This window comes from Brassica oleracea, chromosome C5, assembly GCF_000695525.1.
Source record: "Brassica oleracea var. oleracea cultivar TO1000 chromosome C5, BOL, whole genome shotgun sequence".
Classification (NCBI taxonomy): domain Eukaryota; kingdom Viridiplantae; phylum Streptophyta; class Magnoliopsida; order Brassicales; family Brassicaceae; genus Brassica; species Brassica oleracea.
The window spans coordinates 2,800,069-2,812,393 of record NC_027752.1 but is presented as its reverse complement, the minus strand read 5'-3'; the positions used below and the strand labels follow the sequence as shown (position 1 = coordinate 2,812,393).

Here is a 12,325-nt window from a genome sequence, read left to right as displayed (position 1 = left end):
TTTTACAAATTTATTTAATATATTTAATTAAAATAAATAGATAGAAAATCTATCTAAGATTATAATTTCAAATATATACATGCATATTCTTAAATATAATTTTTATGTTTAATTAAATCAAATTTATATTAAAATATTGATACGAAAAAAAAATTTACTATTTTAATAAAATTTTATTTTAAAATATAATTTATATTTATCTGTTAAAAAATATTTTAAATATTTTTACTGCACATGGTGCATGAAGACACCTAGTTGCAATGTAAAAGAATTGGTACTCCTTGTTGTTACTACATGATTGAGACACTACAACAGGGTTTTGTTTTTTTATTATACACATGATTTCCACATTCTTCCTTCTAGAGAGATCACTACTATTGAAACATCATCATGGTATCGTCTACGTTCACCTTGTGGTATCTCCAGCAACTCATGGAAATCCATACCTACAATTTTTTTTAAAAAAATAACATCAATTTGAGACCAAGCTGTTTAACTAAAACAGAGTTTGGAACATAACACACAATGTAAGAGAATTTTTATCACCATACCAGCTTTCTTAGCAGCTCTGAACAAAAGCTCTTGTACAAGGTGCTGAGCAGGGTCCCCTTCAGGCTGCAATGTGATGAATAGCTCAACCTCTGAAACCGCTTCTTCGTTTGTGAAGTATTGGTATAGACCATCTGATGATAGTATTAGAAACTTGTCCTTGGATCCTAATCTGTGATGGTAGAGAGACGGTAAGCAGTTGATGTAAGGAGACTCCCCTATGTAATCAATTTGGAACATCTCAAGAAGCGCATTGTTCCATTTAGGCTGCAAAGAAAATAACATAACAAAAAACAAATTAGATTCAGATCACACATAGTCAAAATCTCATGAACCTGAAGTGTGATGAATACCTGCTTTAAGAAACCGGCACCAAATGCTCTTGTGACCTTCAAGGAGCCTTTAACTCGTTCATTACTCACTGCACTAGCATCATCCGGATGCTCGTTTTTTATTCTTTCAACTTCCTAATAACCATAAGAACATAACACAATCAGAACCTCTATGAGAAGCATTGACCAATCTAATGCAATTGTTTGCTCATTTACCTCTTCTACATCTGTGCTGTGATCAACAGTGAGCTGAAAAGCCGATAAGTTTGCGACTTCGTGATCTCCCTCGCAACCTCTCAAATCATTCTTCATCGTTTCTTCGTTGATCCGCTTCAAGTCCTGTCTTATCTTAGCTAACCAGTACTCTTGTTCCGACTTCTGACCAAGCACAACTCTACTATCGCCAACATTCATCACATAGATATCTTCACCTTTCATAAGCATCACCAGAACACAAGAACCCATCAAAGCTAGCTCAGGGTTCTCCTCCAGCATCTTATCAGCAGTGTCTAGATACGCTTCTTCCGTCTTCCTCAGAGCTAGCGACAATGCTTTTAAAACATCCGAATGGTTCGTCAACTGATCCGAGTGCGACCGACTTCTCCTATTATTGATCTGTTCCTTTAATCTACGGTCAAGATCTTTCTTCTCTCGTTCCCACTCACATCTCCACCGTCCCTCACATTGATCATTATCAACTCTGTCTGAACACGATTCGCCAAGACAAGATCTGTCTAGATCCTGAGGCTTTGGATCGTCCCATAACAAACCTTTAAGCTCACGATGAAGCGTGGGATAAAGATGAGAGAGTAAATAATCCGTCGCATCCGGACCGTTGAACCCGTCGTATATCCCGACGAAAAGCCACCCGTGCTCCTCCGAAACGACGACGTGTACTCGATCCTCGCCTGCTTTCCCCTGAGCCCACTGAAGGTTCTGGCTCTCGAGCGAAACGTCGTCGTCCAACGTCCCCTCGCTGCTAAAGTTCAAGCTATTAACCGTGAGATTATTCTCGTTGTGGCTCTTGCTGCTCTCGGACTCTTTAACGGACTTGACCGGAGCCACGATCGAGTTCTGCCCGCGAGACACCGTCCTCGAGATCGCACGGCGGAGGATCCGAACCAAAGACCGTTTTCTCGACCCGACCCGTAAAGCTAAACCGTGGGAGAAGCTACGCTGGAATGGACGATGATCGGAGATGGGCTTTTCGAGTGGGCCGGAGAATAGCCCGCCGCGGTCGAGCGGGCCCGACAAAAACCCTCTCTCGATCGGACCGGAAAGGAAGCCTCTTTCGATCGGACCGGAGCCCAAGACGACCGGACCACCACCACCGCCGCCGCCGCCGCCGGAGCTTTTGGGGATGGGCTGGAGAGGGATGGAAGGAAACGACGTCGTGCTCTCGAACGCGGCGGCTCTGTCGATGTGGCCGTAGGGGTCGTAGAGAGAGGGGGAGAGGGGAGAAGGAAGCCTCTTTCGATCGGACCGGAGCCCAAGACGACCGGACCACCACCACCGCCGCCGCCGCCGCCGGAGCTTTTGGGGATGGGCTGGAGAGGGATGGAAGGAAACGACGTCGTGCTCTCGAACGCGGCGGCTCTGTCGATGTGGCCGTAGGGGTCGTAGAGAGAGGTGGAGAGGGGAGTGGCGGCGTTGGCGCTGACGGAGGCGCCGGAGATCGTTCGGAACATGGTGGTCTCTTCCACCTCCGAGTGGACTTTTGAGCAAGTGATGAGGGTCGGTTCGGGTCGGACGTAGCAGAAGGAATGGCCTAAGCCTTCGTCTAGAGGATCAGTAGGAGGTAGAACAGAGATGTGTTTCTGTCGGAAACGATCTCCGCCTGTGAAACATGTACTCAGTTTTGTCGCTCCGTTACCCATCAAGATTAAATTTTCAAAAATCAAGTTGAGAAATTCAAATTGGTATTAGAAATTTAGAATTGAAGTTGCTCAATTCATGGCAGAAAACAGAGGAAGAAAAAGATGAGAGAGATAGAGAGAGAGAGTTGACTTATGTAAACCAATTATGAATTATCAGATGAAAGGAATATAAAAGAAACAAAAATATATAAGAGATATTATTCGTTTTTTGTCTGATAAATCTTGGAAATAAAAAGTTTTTTTTTTATTGTCAACAGAAGTAGATAAAAGCTATAAATAAAGTCTGACGTCAAAAACAAGTAAATGAAATCTTATAAACTACTTGTAAACAAAGGGAGAAGCGTTGACTAAAAGGAGTCCTAAACTCAGGGGTTTCTATTCTAATTGGGAAATACGCAACGCCGAGATAAGGACCACTCTCAGTTTAAACCGCATCCTGGTACACGCGCTCGTTCCTGGACAAGTCAAAGACGGTGTCTTTCCTCGTGCGTGTGAAGAACTTCCATTGCAAGTAAAACGCACAAGAGACGTGCTTAGCTGCGGAAAACTAGGAATAAGAGACATTTGTATAAAAACAAAAACTCTTCAAATGTCAACAGAGCCACCAATATTTACCTTTGTTTTCGCTTCTGCAATTGCTGTTGGATCTCGTGTAGTATAGAGCATCATACGGGCTAAGAGACTACCACGTGTTAATATTATCACTGAGGTCTCGGTTTCTTCAATCTTTCATCATTCCTCTCCCCCACCACTACTCTCCTTCTCTTACGTCATTGACATTACACTTTGGACTTTTCTTCTTTTGTTAAATCTTTTAAAAATAAATTTAATATAATGTCTTTACTTAGTTCATTTTGATGTTTGGTGGCATATTCATTTACTTTGGTTGGGGCAGTTGTGATAATTACTTTTCTTAATCACGCCGGTTCAGCTAAAGTCTTTGACATCGTTTTCTTTTTACATTATAATAATTAAGATTTAATCTGTTAGGAACTAACTCATATTTTAAATGTCACAATATAAGAATTATTTATATGCATCGTTTGGTGGCAACTTGCTTACTAAATGATCTCACCCTCTTTTTTTGTTTGTCCATCGATATCAAACACAGTGACACCAAACCGTATACATAGAGAAAGAGATCACTCCAGACAACGAAAACATAGTAAACCAACATGTAACCATAATCTAATTGAGCTTAAAGTCAAAGCGAGTTTGATATTTGATCAAGTCCAATAAGTTAGAAACGTTCAAAAAGGTTAATAAGTTAGTCGAAGTCGGTATATTACCTTTTGACTACTATTTGGTAGTCGGAGTCATCCTCCATCCGGGTAAAATAGGAAAAGAGTAGTTAGGGTTTTAATCTTCCAGGTCAACCTTGGCGTTCAAGTCAATCTTTGCCTACATAGGATGTATATCCGTTACTCAAAACAAAATTTAGAAGATAAAAGTTTATCAGTTTAGACGTGAACATCGGGTAACTAACAATTCGTTCTAGGTGGACTGTCCCTATTATCTATATCACTGTATAGAACTAGATATACAGCAACATCATCTAATCATTTGACAGAAATTAACATTTTATAAAAAAAGTCTAAGCAGCCAAAAGATAGCCCACTTCCCATAAAATAGTATCTAACAATTTGCCATAAACACAAGTAGCCTGACATCCACTCATCCTACTTGTTTGGTTAACATACTATACTTGGTTTTTGGTCTTAATGAAACCAGCCAAATTCTAGAAACTTTTACTACATTCAAATATCGTAAAAAAAAAATTGGTCTTACTTTGAATTTTTAAACTCTTTGACCAGACTAGTTAATATCGTACAGGTAATTCTGTAAAAAAAAAAGAAAAATCTGCGACGAAAATGTATCAAAATCAAATAGTACAACACAGAAATTTTTTCAAAACATCATATAAAACAAAAGGAACGGGATGTTGTCTATTAAATAAATTACTATGAAGAAAATAATAGTTTCATCAAAGCAAAGTGTTATTTACCTTCAATTTATATATTAGAAAAAGAATATTTATTATTTTTGATTATAAAGTTGAAAAATATTAGATAATGTATGTCTTTGGAAGAAAAAAAAAACAAATATTTCTGGTGGCGTGTGAGCGTTATATGTATATGAAACAGACATTTTCACGATTATCTACCAGTAGACCGGGCCATCTTTGGCGGGTAAAGTAGAACACCACATAGCAGATCGAAAAGTCTCACTTTCTTGTTTAACGTATTCCTAGTTTTCCTTCTTCTTCCAGACACCTTCCGTTGCATCACTCGTTGTTCTTGTTCCTTATGTTATTCGGTTTGTAATGAGTTCTAAGAGCTTCGAGCCTAGCTAATAATCTTGTTAACCGGAGTCAAGAGAGTATATTAATCAGTCTTCTCTCCAGTCAGCTTCATTATTCTTCTTCGTCAGGTCAGCGAAAAACCCTTTAAACTGATTTTCTTCCTCAATTCTGCTTTTGCTTTTGAATGATTTGGCTTATCAATATGGATCAAGAAACATAAGTTGTTTCTTTTATTTGATCATTTTTTTTTTATTTTTTATTTTTGGATTTGACGGTTTCAGACAAAGCTACTTAGTCTGGTCCGGCTAGTTTTTTAAATGCGTCGCTGTTGTTATACTCCGTCTTCACACGTAACCTAATATTTTTTTTTTTTTTTTTACAAATTCAAGGACTCAATATGGGGAAGCATATGAAAAGCGAAAGTTCGAGTCCAAGACATGGATATAATCACAAATCAGGCTGGTTAGCTGGAATGCTTCATGTGTTTGACTTTCACCGTTGGAGAACTAAGAACCGTCCAATCTGTAAGCCCATTTAGTAATATTACTTTCTCTAACTACTGGAAATATATTTGTTGAATGATGAGTTACTCTGTTTCCTTAAGGTTGGAAGACTCCAAGGACCCATTCTCTTATGTACGAAACTAATGAACAAGAACCTTTTCTTGATTCTAAGAACGGAGATTCACAGATACTTAGTGTTGCTGTTGAAAATCCAACGAGACAATTGACAAAGATGATGACAACAAAGCAAGTAACAGAATATGTTGATTTTCTTGAAATCCTGAGGAAAGAAGATGTGTCTGTCAAGATACTGAAAGATCCAAACTCTGAGTTTAAGAAGCAAGTGCATATCAAGTCTAGTCCAAGAGTCTTGCCCAAGTCAGGCTCCTTTCCTCTCTCTCGCTCTTCACGTCCCGCTAGGATTGAGCACAAACTGAAGGAGAATTGGTATGCTCCAAAGCAGAAGGATACCGTCTTAACTTTAACTGTTCCAAGCGAGAGTTATCAAGAACACAAACCAATCTTACCTTCTAATGGCTCAGCTGATGATCATGGATTTAATCATGCGGTGGTAAATGGATTTAGAGAAATCAAGAAGATGCTCAAGAACGCTCTTAAAGACCGGAAGCAAACCAAGAAGGATAAGAAGTATTCAGCAGGCTCAAAAGATGATTCTATGGGGAGATATCATCATCTCTTGGAAAAGAGTTTTGGAAGAAAAGTTGGTGACTTGCGTTCCAAGAGTTTAAAACTTTCATACGAAGAGAAGAAGAGTCAACTGAGAGATGAGAATAAACCACAATTCTTCAGAAGGATTTCTTCATTGTCCAGCCTTGAAGTTCTTGGTTCCTTTCTAGCCGAACCGGCTCGCCACAGTTCTATCAGGAAATCTGTAGACCTAGATACTAACTTGGAATCCAAGAAAGCTCTATCCTTGTTGTCCGAATCACCCCTAATAACAGAACAAGATAAGGAGCAAGAAGAGAGAAGCCAAGAAAATCAAATAGAGAGTCTAAACCAAATAATCCTACAACAAGGTCAAGATTCAGTTCCAAGTTCTTTGGACAATACTGCACAAGGTAAGCTCTTGAACACGGAATAATTCATTTTTTGATGAGACAAAAGATATTGATGCTTACTCTACAGGTTTAGGTCTAAGTTCCCTCGAGATTTACAACCATGTAGAAGAAGATGAAGACGCCTACTTCTGTTACGTAAAGAAGGTTCTAAAACTTTCAGGTTTTCTTGAAAACGTTCACAACGGAGAAAGTTGGCACTCAGAGGAACAACCACTGAATCCGTCACTGCTCTACGAAGTCGACATACAAGAAGAAAAAGAAGTGAGCAAAGAGCTTCTCTTTGATTTGGTTAACGAAGCAATCGCTGAGACTCGCAACCAATCACACATCTATTTCCCTAAAACATTTTCGTTTGCATATCCAATTGAGAAACGTTTTCTTGATGAGGTCTGGGGAAGAGTCGAGTGGAGCCTTTCAGGGTTAGGAGCTGAGAACAGAGATCGTTCACTGGACGATATTGTGGGAAGAGATCTTACAAAAGGTGATGGATGGATGAATCTTAGAGGTGAAACTGAATGGTTGACTCTTGAGATAGAAGATCTGATTTTTGATGAAGTTTTAGATGAAATGATTTGTGTTTATTAGTACTTACATATGCTGTAATAAGATTTAGTAGTTATACATGCATACATGTACATATATGGTTGAGTGATACAAATTCAAGATTTTATAGAGTTTGTAATATATTATGAGATGTGCAACTGACTTTGAGATGATTTTAGTAATAGTCAACGCAAGCTAAATATTTGTCCTCACTATTTTATTATCTTTCAATTCATGGGTTTTAATTCGTATTCCCATTACGTTAAAACCTTGGCTTCGGTCTTGTCTTTTCTTCACCGACCACCACGGCGGGATATTTTCCGGTGTCTCCTCGTTGCTTATCTTACCATAACCATCTCGTCGCTCTCGTGATATCCGTCGGGAACAGATTGATGTGGCTGAGCCGGTCGGTTCCGGTCCGATATTTGATGAGGCCACAACTTTCTACGCGGCATCAAACGGACCAAAGTGTTGGCTTACGTTGTGGACGTAGCATCAGGGCTAGATGGTTGCAAAGGAGTGACACCGTGGCAAAAACTGAGAGATCTTGTGAGGGAGCTTGAGTTTCATGAAGAAGGGTTATCAGATAGGTCGTCTTTGATCGTGGCGAATAATATGGATGAGAATGGTGTGGATGATTGACTTGAGAGGAGAGTGAAAAGAGCGTGGATATTTCCGGTGTGTCTCATTCTTGAAGAAGGTGCTACTGAGCATAAAGATGGTCTGAAAATGCTTGTAAACTGTGATGGTGAAGGATCAGATAGATTGATATTGGAGAATATATTTGTTGACTAGATTGTTACGTAAACGAGGCGAGCACGTAGGAAGTATGAAAAGAATATTGGATTCGTGATGGATCAAAGAGCCAATTAAAAGTGAATGCACTGGTTCATGACCTTGAAGGGACAAGAAGAAGCCAACGTCGATGCCCTGTTGTTTTGTAACGTCCCTATCTACGATAATGTGTTTATTCCTTTCTTTTTTCTTTTGTGAGAAGTAGCGTAGGTCGTGGATTCGATAGAAGCTTAGACAGAGACTCAACATAAACAAGATTGTGTGGTTCTTGATTAGTCTTTTGGTGCTCCTCAATATGACTCAAAACTTTTATATTTTCTTCTGGCTACAAAATTTAAACTTGTCTCTAACTCTATCTACTATATGAGCTTTACGTGATCACGTGACTCACGTCCATCTTCAGATTTATGCTATTCTACATGATATCACGTCGACTTAATTAACCACATGGAGATTTCAAAATAGAGGATAATGTTTCTTAGTAAACAATTTTCCCGCACGCATAAGATATAAGAAGAAAGGATGTTGCACCTCCCCTAAAATCTAAATATAATATAGCTTGTGTATACATACACACATACATATCTACAAGGAGCACAACTTGGAGCAATTTGTTTGACATAGTCTAATACTCTAATTAGATAAATACTTTTTGACGAAACTAGACGTGCTGGTCGATTACGCGTGTGGTAGGTGGCGGTTTCCGTGGTTACGCGTGTCGCTATGTTAGTACACGTGGGTACAACAGATGTCTTTCCTTCCTTTTGAGTTTTTGGGCCTTGTCTTTTATGTCGTTGCCCTTTCTTTTGGTTTTTTAGCTTTTGTTTTATGGCTCTTTTTGTAAATTTTAAATCTTTTTAATAATAATATCAGTCGGCAAAAAAAAAAGACGTGCTGGTCGATTTTTTTTATAAAATAGTCTTATTAGATAATGTTAACATCTATATTAATTATATAGTTAACCTTTTTTAGGGCGAATTTTTGTATTCCCTAGTAATTTGTCGTTCTTCATCTATTTCTTGCTGAAGCTCAAATAAAACATTAATTTCTTTTAGCCACTACATGTCCATACAAATGTTTATTTGTTGACAAAACTGTTAATTCAGAGGCAATTTTTAACTTACGACGACTTTTATCAGTCAATTATTAAAGATTTTTTAACTGAAAAAAAATTTCGTTTAGTCACACTACTAAATTTGATGATGTTTCGGTTGAAAACTTGAAATACTCTTTTTTTTTCTTTTTTTGGTCAAAAAAAAACTTGAAATACTCTTTGTGATAGATAACTTCTTCAAAAGCGATTATTTTTATTGTTGACCAAATAAGCATTTATGCTGACTTTTTCTATACACGAAATGACACGTGTATGGTGGAGACAACATTAGAATCTTTCTCGTCTTCTATAAATGCAGACAATTCCCTTTGTTCAAGTCACAGCACATAAAAGCATCAAAAGAAGAAGAAATAAAAATTACAACAATTTCAAATCAAAGAGAAGTAAGAGAAGAAATGGCAGGTTCTAACTGTGGATGTGGTTCCGCTTGCAAATGTGGTGACTCTTGCAGGTAAAGCCTAGTTTCCAAAACTCTTTGTTGCCTTTACATCATTACATGCATATATACATGTAGTTGCTCAATTAGTCCTTACTTTTCATCATATTAGTTATCAAAATCTCAATTTAAAATTTTTGTGGTGAAGTTGCGAGAAGAACTACAACACGGAGTGCGACAACTGCAGCTGCGGGTCAAACTGTAGCTGTGGAGACAACTGCAGCTGTTGAAAGAAAACCACATGCATGCAGGAAAACTGGGGGAATTATGTGTTTGATGTTAAGAGATATGTGTGTGTGTTTGAATAACGATTTGGGCTTTATGTTGCCTAATACCTCTCTTAACGTTTGACTTTTCCTGCTTTATATCTTTATATGTGTGGTGTATAATGTTTTCATTTGTAACCTACGAAAAAAAGAAAGAAAATATCTATTGTGTTATAAATCATTACGTGGATGACCCATAACCATGACCAAGATAAGGCCAAACCGTGGTTCAAGAGGAGAGAGAGTCGGCGGCCCAAGAGGAGAGAGATCGGCCGACTTTAGATCTAGGAAGTTTCGATTTATCTGTTTTAGATATTTTCCTATTTCATGTTGTATTAGGTTTTGGATAATTTCATTTTTCCTATACTTTGTAATTCTTATATAAGGAACCTCTATTACTCATTAATAAGACACAGAAACAATTCCCCATTCTTTTACAACACGTTATCAGCACGATCGTCTCTAGATCCCTGAGACAAATCGAAACCTCTCAAACCCTAAAAGCCAAAACCGGCGACCACAAACCAAAACCCTAATCTCGTTCTTAGTTCAATCATGAACTCAGAAGATCCCTCTTGAATCCTAGACATTCTCAGATCACGTTCCAGCTCAGAAGAATCCGTCCAGTCCGCGATCAAACCCGAGACGACCCGATCTCCGCGCAGCTCGCAGCCGAGACGCCTCCAGCCCGCGATCGTCCCATCCGCGACACGATTGGAGTCCACAAGCGTCCGATCGATTCTCTCTCTCTATCTAAAGGTGGTCCGGTTCTAAATCCTCTACAAACAAAGGTATAACTTAATCTGAGAACCTAGATTGATCAGAAGCCCTAATCCATTATTATGGAAACTTTGATCTTGATCAAAACCCTAAAACCTACAAGATTAAAAATCGGCAATCTCCTAACTAGAAAGATAGAAATCGATTCCTTAGAACTTGAATTGATTGTTCCTGATTTGATTTTGAGAACCCCTAAGTTTTGGAATCGAAACCCTAAACCCTAAAGGACTGAATTCGATTTTTATTGATTAAATTGATTGATTTGAGGTTTTAAGATTGTTAGATTGATTGAAGTAATCTAATCTAGAACTTGAATACTAAAGGCCTTGAAACCCTTTTAATTAAAACCGGCAGCCTTAGATTTTAAAGTTGAAACCCTTTTAATTAAAACCTGCAGCCTTAGATTTTAAAGTTGAAACCCTAAATTCATAAATCTAATTGCTAAGGTTGTTTGCATACACATGAATCTGAAATTGAAATTGCATTCGTACTGTTTAATGAAATCGACCAGCATATAGGAAACATACGAATTCAAATCTGATTGCATTTAAATTCATATGGCCGTGTGGCATTAATCTCCCTGGTACATGTAGAATCAAATGTTAGGATTGTTCGCACCATGGTCAATTTAGATTTACATATCCGAACCTATTGCTTGTCCACATAGCTGTGCGGCTTGTTTGTTCGTACCATGGTCGATTAGATTGATTTTTTTTTCTCATAGATGCGTAAGACAAGTTTGTGGCCGAGCTTGTTATACCATGCGGCCACATGATCACATTGTGAACCTAAATTGAAATGATAATGTGATTTAGATGTTGAAAATCTCAAATAGAGACTAAGTAGCCCTTGATCTCTCCGGAGACAACTACTTGCAGTGGGCGCTAGACACAAAGATCAGCTTAAGTCAAAAGGTCTTGGTGATACAATCATCAAGGACAACAATGAGACCGATAATCCTGGCCGTGGCCGAGGTGGTTATGGACGAGGTCGAGGCGGTATATCCAAACCGTTTGTCACAGATGTGGGATGAGCAACCATTGGGCCAAGAATTGTAGAACTCCTAAGCACTTATGTGAGCTCTACCAAGAAAGTATTAAAGACAAGAACCCGGAGGCCCATATGGTCCATGATTCCGGTTATGAGGCTGATAAAGAATCTGATGTTGCAAATGACGACCTTATGGATTTTGAGACTTCTGATTGTCTCAAAGACTAAATTTTCGATACGACTTGTTTTTACTTCTTTATGATTGTTTTATGATTGATTTGGTGTTTTTTAAATTTTGGTGTTCTGAAACTTTAATAAATGAAAGTTTTGAAGTCTCTGAGAAATGAAATCTTATTTATAGAAATGAATGACGAAATGAGCATACTCGTGGTGGATAGTGGCACAAGTCATACAATTCTTAGAGATAAAAGATATTTCTTAAATCTCACAATGCAAAGTGCAAACGTACACACCATTACAGGTGTAGCCGGCCTACCAGGCTTATGTATTAATGCCTAAGGGCACTCATCTAGAGATCAGAAATGCCTTGTATTCCCCAAGCTCTAAAAGGAGCCTATTGAGTTTCAAGGATATAAGATTGAACGGTTTCCATCTTGAAACATGGGAAGAGGGAAATAAAGAATTCTCTAACATAATTTCGATCACCAAAGGCTATAAAAGGATCCTAGAAACCTTACCTGCAATGTCTACTGGCCTATACTATGCAAAGGTCAGTATGATCGAGGCTAATGCCTGCGA

General features: G+C 38.5%; 2 protein-coding genes and 1 long non-coding RNA gene across 5 annotated transcripts; 2 read left to right on the top strand and 1 right to left on the bottom strand.

Annotated features, from left to right (window-relative positions):
* Positions 1-288: 288 nt before the first annotated feature.
* LOC106295446 (probable protein phosphatase 2C 4) lies at positions 289-2,896 on the bottom strand. 3 transcript variants are annotated; one of them, XM_013731347.1, is made up of 5 exons: positions 2,350-2,896; positions 1,098-2,167; positions 903-1,016; positions 552-816; positions 289-446 (listed from the first exon to the last, which is right to left on the bottom strand). In XM_013731347.1, the coding sequence occupies exons 1-5, from the start codon at positions 2,756-2,758 to the stop codon at positions 331-333; spliced, it is 1,974 nt and encodes a 657-aa protein (XP_013586801.1). In that variant the 5' UTR covers positions 2,759-2,896; the 3' UTR covers positions 289-330. The 3 variants fall into 3 exon arrangements, with proteins under 3 accessions (XP_013586801.1, XP_013586802.1, XP_013586800.1); XM_013731348.1 differs by having other exon boundaries at positions 1,098-2,205; positions 2,412-2,896; XM_013731346.1 differs by having other exon boundaries at positions 1,098-2,315; positions 2,498-2,896.
* A 2,040-nt stretch (positions 2,897-4,936) lies between these two features.
* Positions 4,937-7,328, top strand: LOC106294354 (protein TRM32). The gene is made up of 4 exons (XM_013729907.1): positions 4,937-5,188; positions 5,450-5,584; positions 5,665-6,642; positions 6,710-7,328. The coding sequence occupies exons 2-4, from the start codon at positions 5,458-5,460 to the stop codon at positions 7,225-7,227; spliced, it is 1,623 nt and encodes a 540-aa protein (XP_013585361.1). The 5' UTR covers positions 4,937-5,188; positions 5,450-5,457; the 3' UTR covers positions 7,228-7,328.
* A 2,050-nt stretch (positions 7,329-9,378) lies between these two features.
* Positions 9,379-9,977, top strand: LOC106293008. The gene is made up of 2 exons (XR_001260317.1): positions 9,379-9,545; positions 9,679-9,977. It is a non-coding gene; the product is annotated as an uncharacterized LOC106293008 (long non-coding RNA).
* Positions 9,978-12,325: the final 2,348 nt, after the last annotated feature.

What these genes read in the sequence shown, in the direction of transcription:
- LOC106295446 (XM_013731347.1), bottom strand. Translation starts at nt 2,758, where the DNA reads ATGGGTAACGGAGCGACAAAACTGAGTACATGTTTCACAGGCGGAGAT. An exon ending in CTCCGGTCCGATCGAAAGAG is followed by an intron (nt 2,168 to 2,349) that starts GCTTCCTTCTCC and finishes CGATCGAAAGAG; the next exon opens with GCTTCCTTTCCGGTCCGATC. An exon ending in GTGCCGGTTTCTTAAAGCAG is followed by an intron (nt 817 to 902) that starts GTATTCATCACA and finishes TTTTCTTTGCAG; the next exon opens with CCTAAATGGAACAATGCGCT.
- LOC106294354 (XM_013729907.1), top strand. Translation starts at nt 5,458, where the DNA reads ATGGGGAAGCATATGAAAAGCGAAAGTTCGAGTCCAAGACATGGATAT. An exon ending in AACTAAGAACCGTCCAATCT is followed by an intron (nt 5,585 to 5,664) that starts GTAAGCCCATTT and finishes TGTTTCCTTAAG; the next exon opens with GTTGGAAGACTCCAAGGACC. An exon ending in TTTGGACAATACTGCACAAG is followed by an intron (nt 6,643 to 6,709) that starts GTAAGCTCTTGA and finishes CTTACTCTACAG; the next exon opens with GTTTAGGTCTAAGTTCCCTC.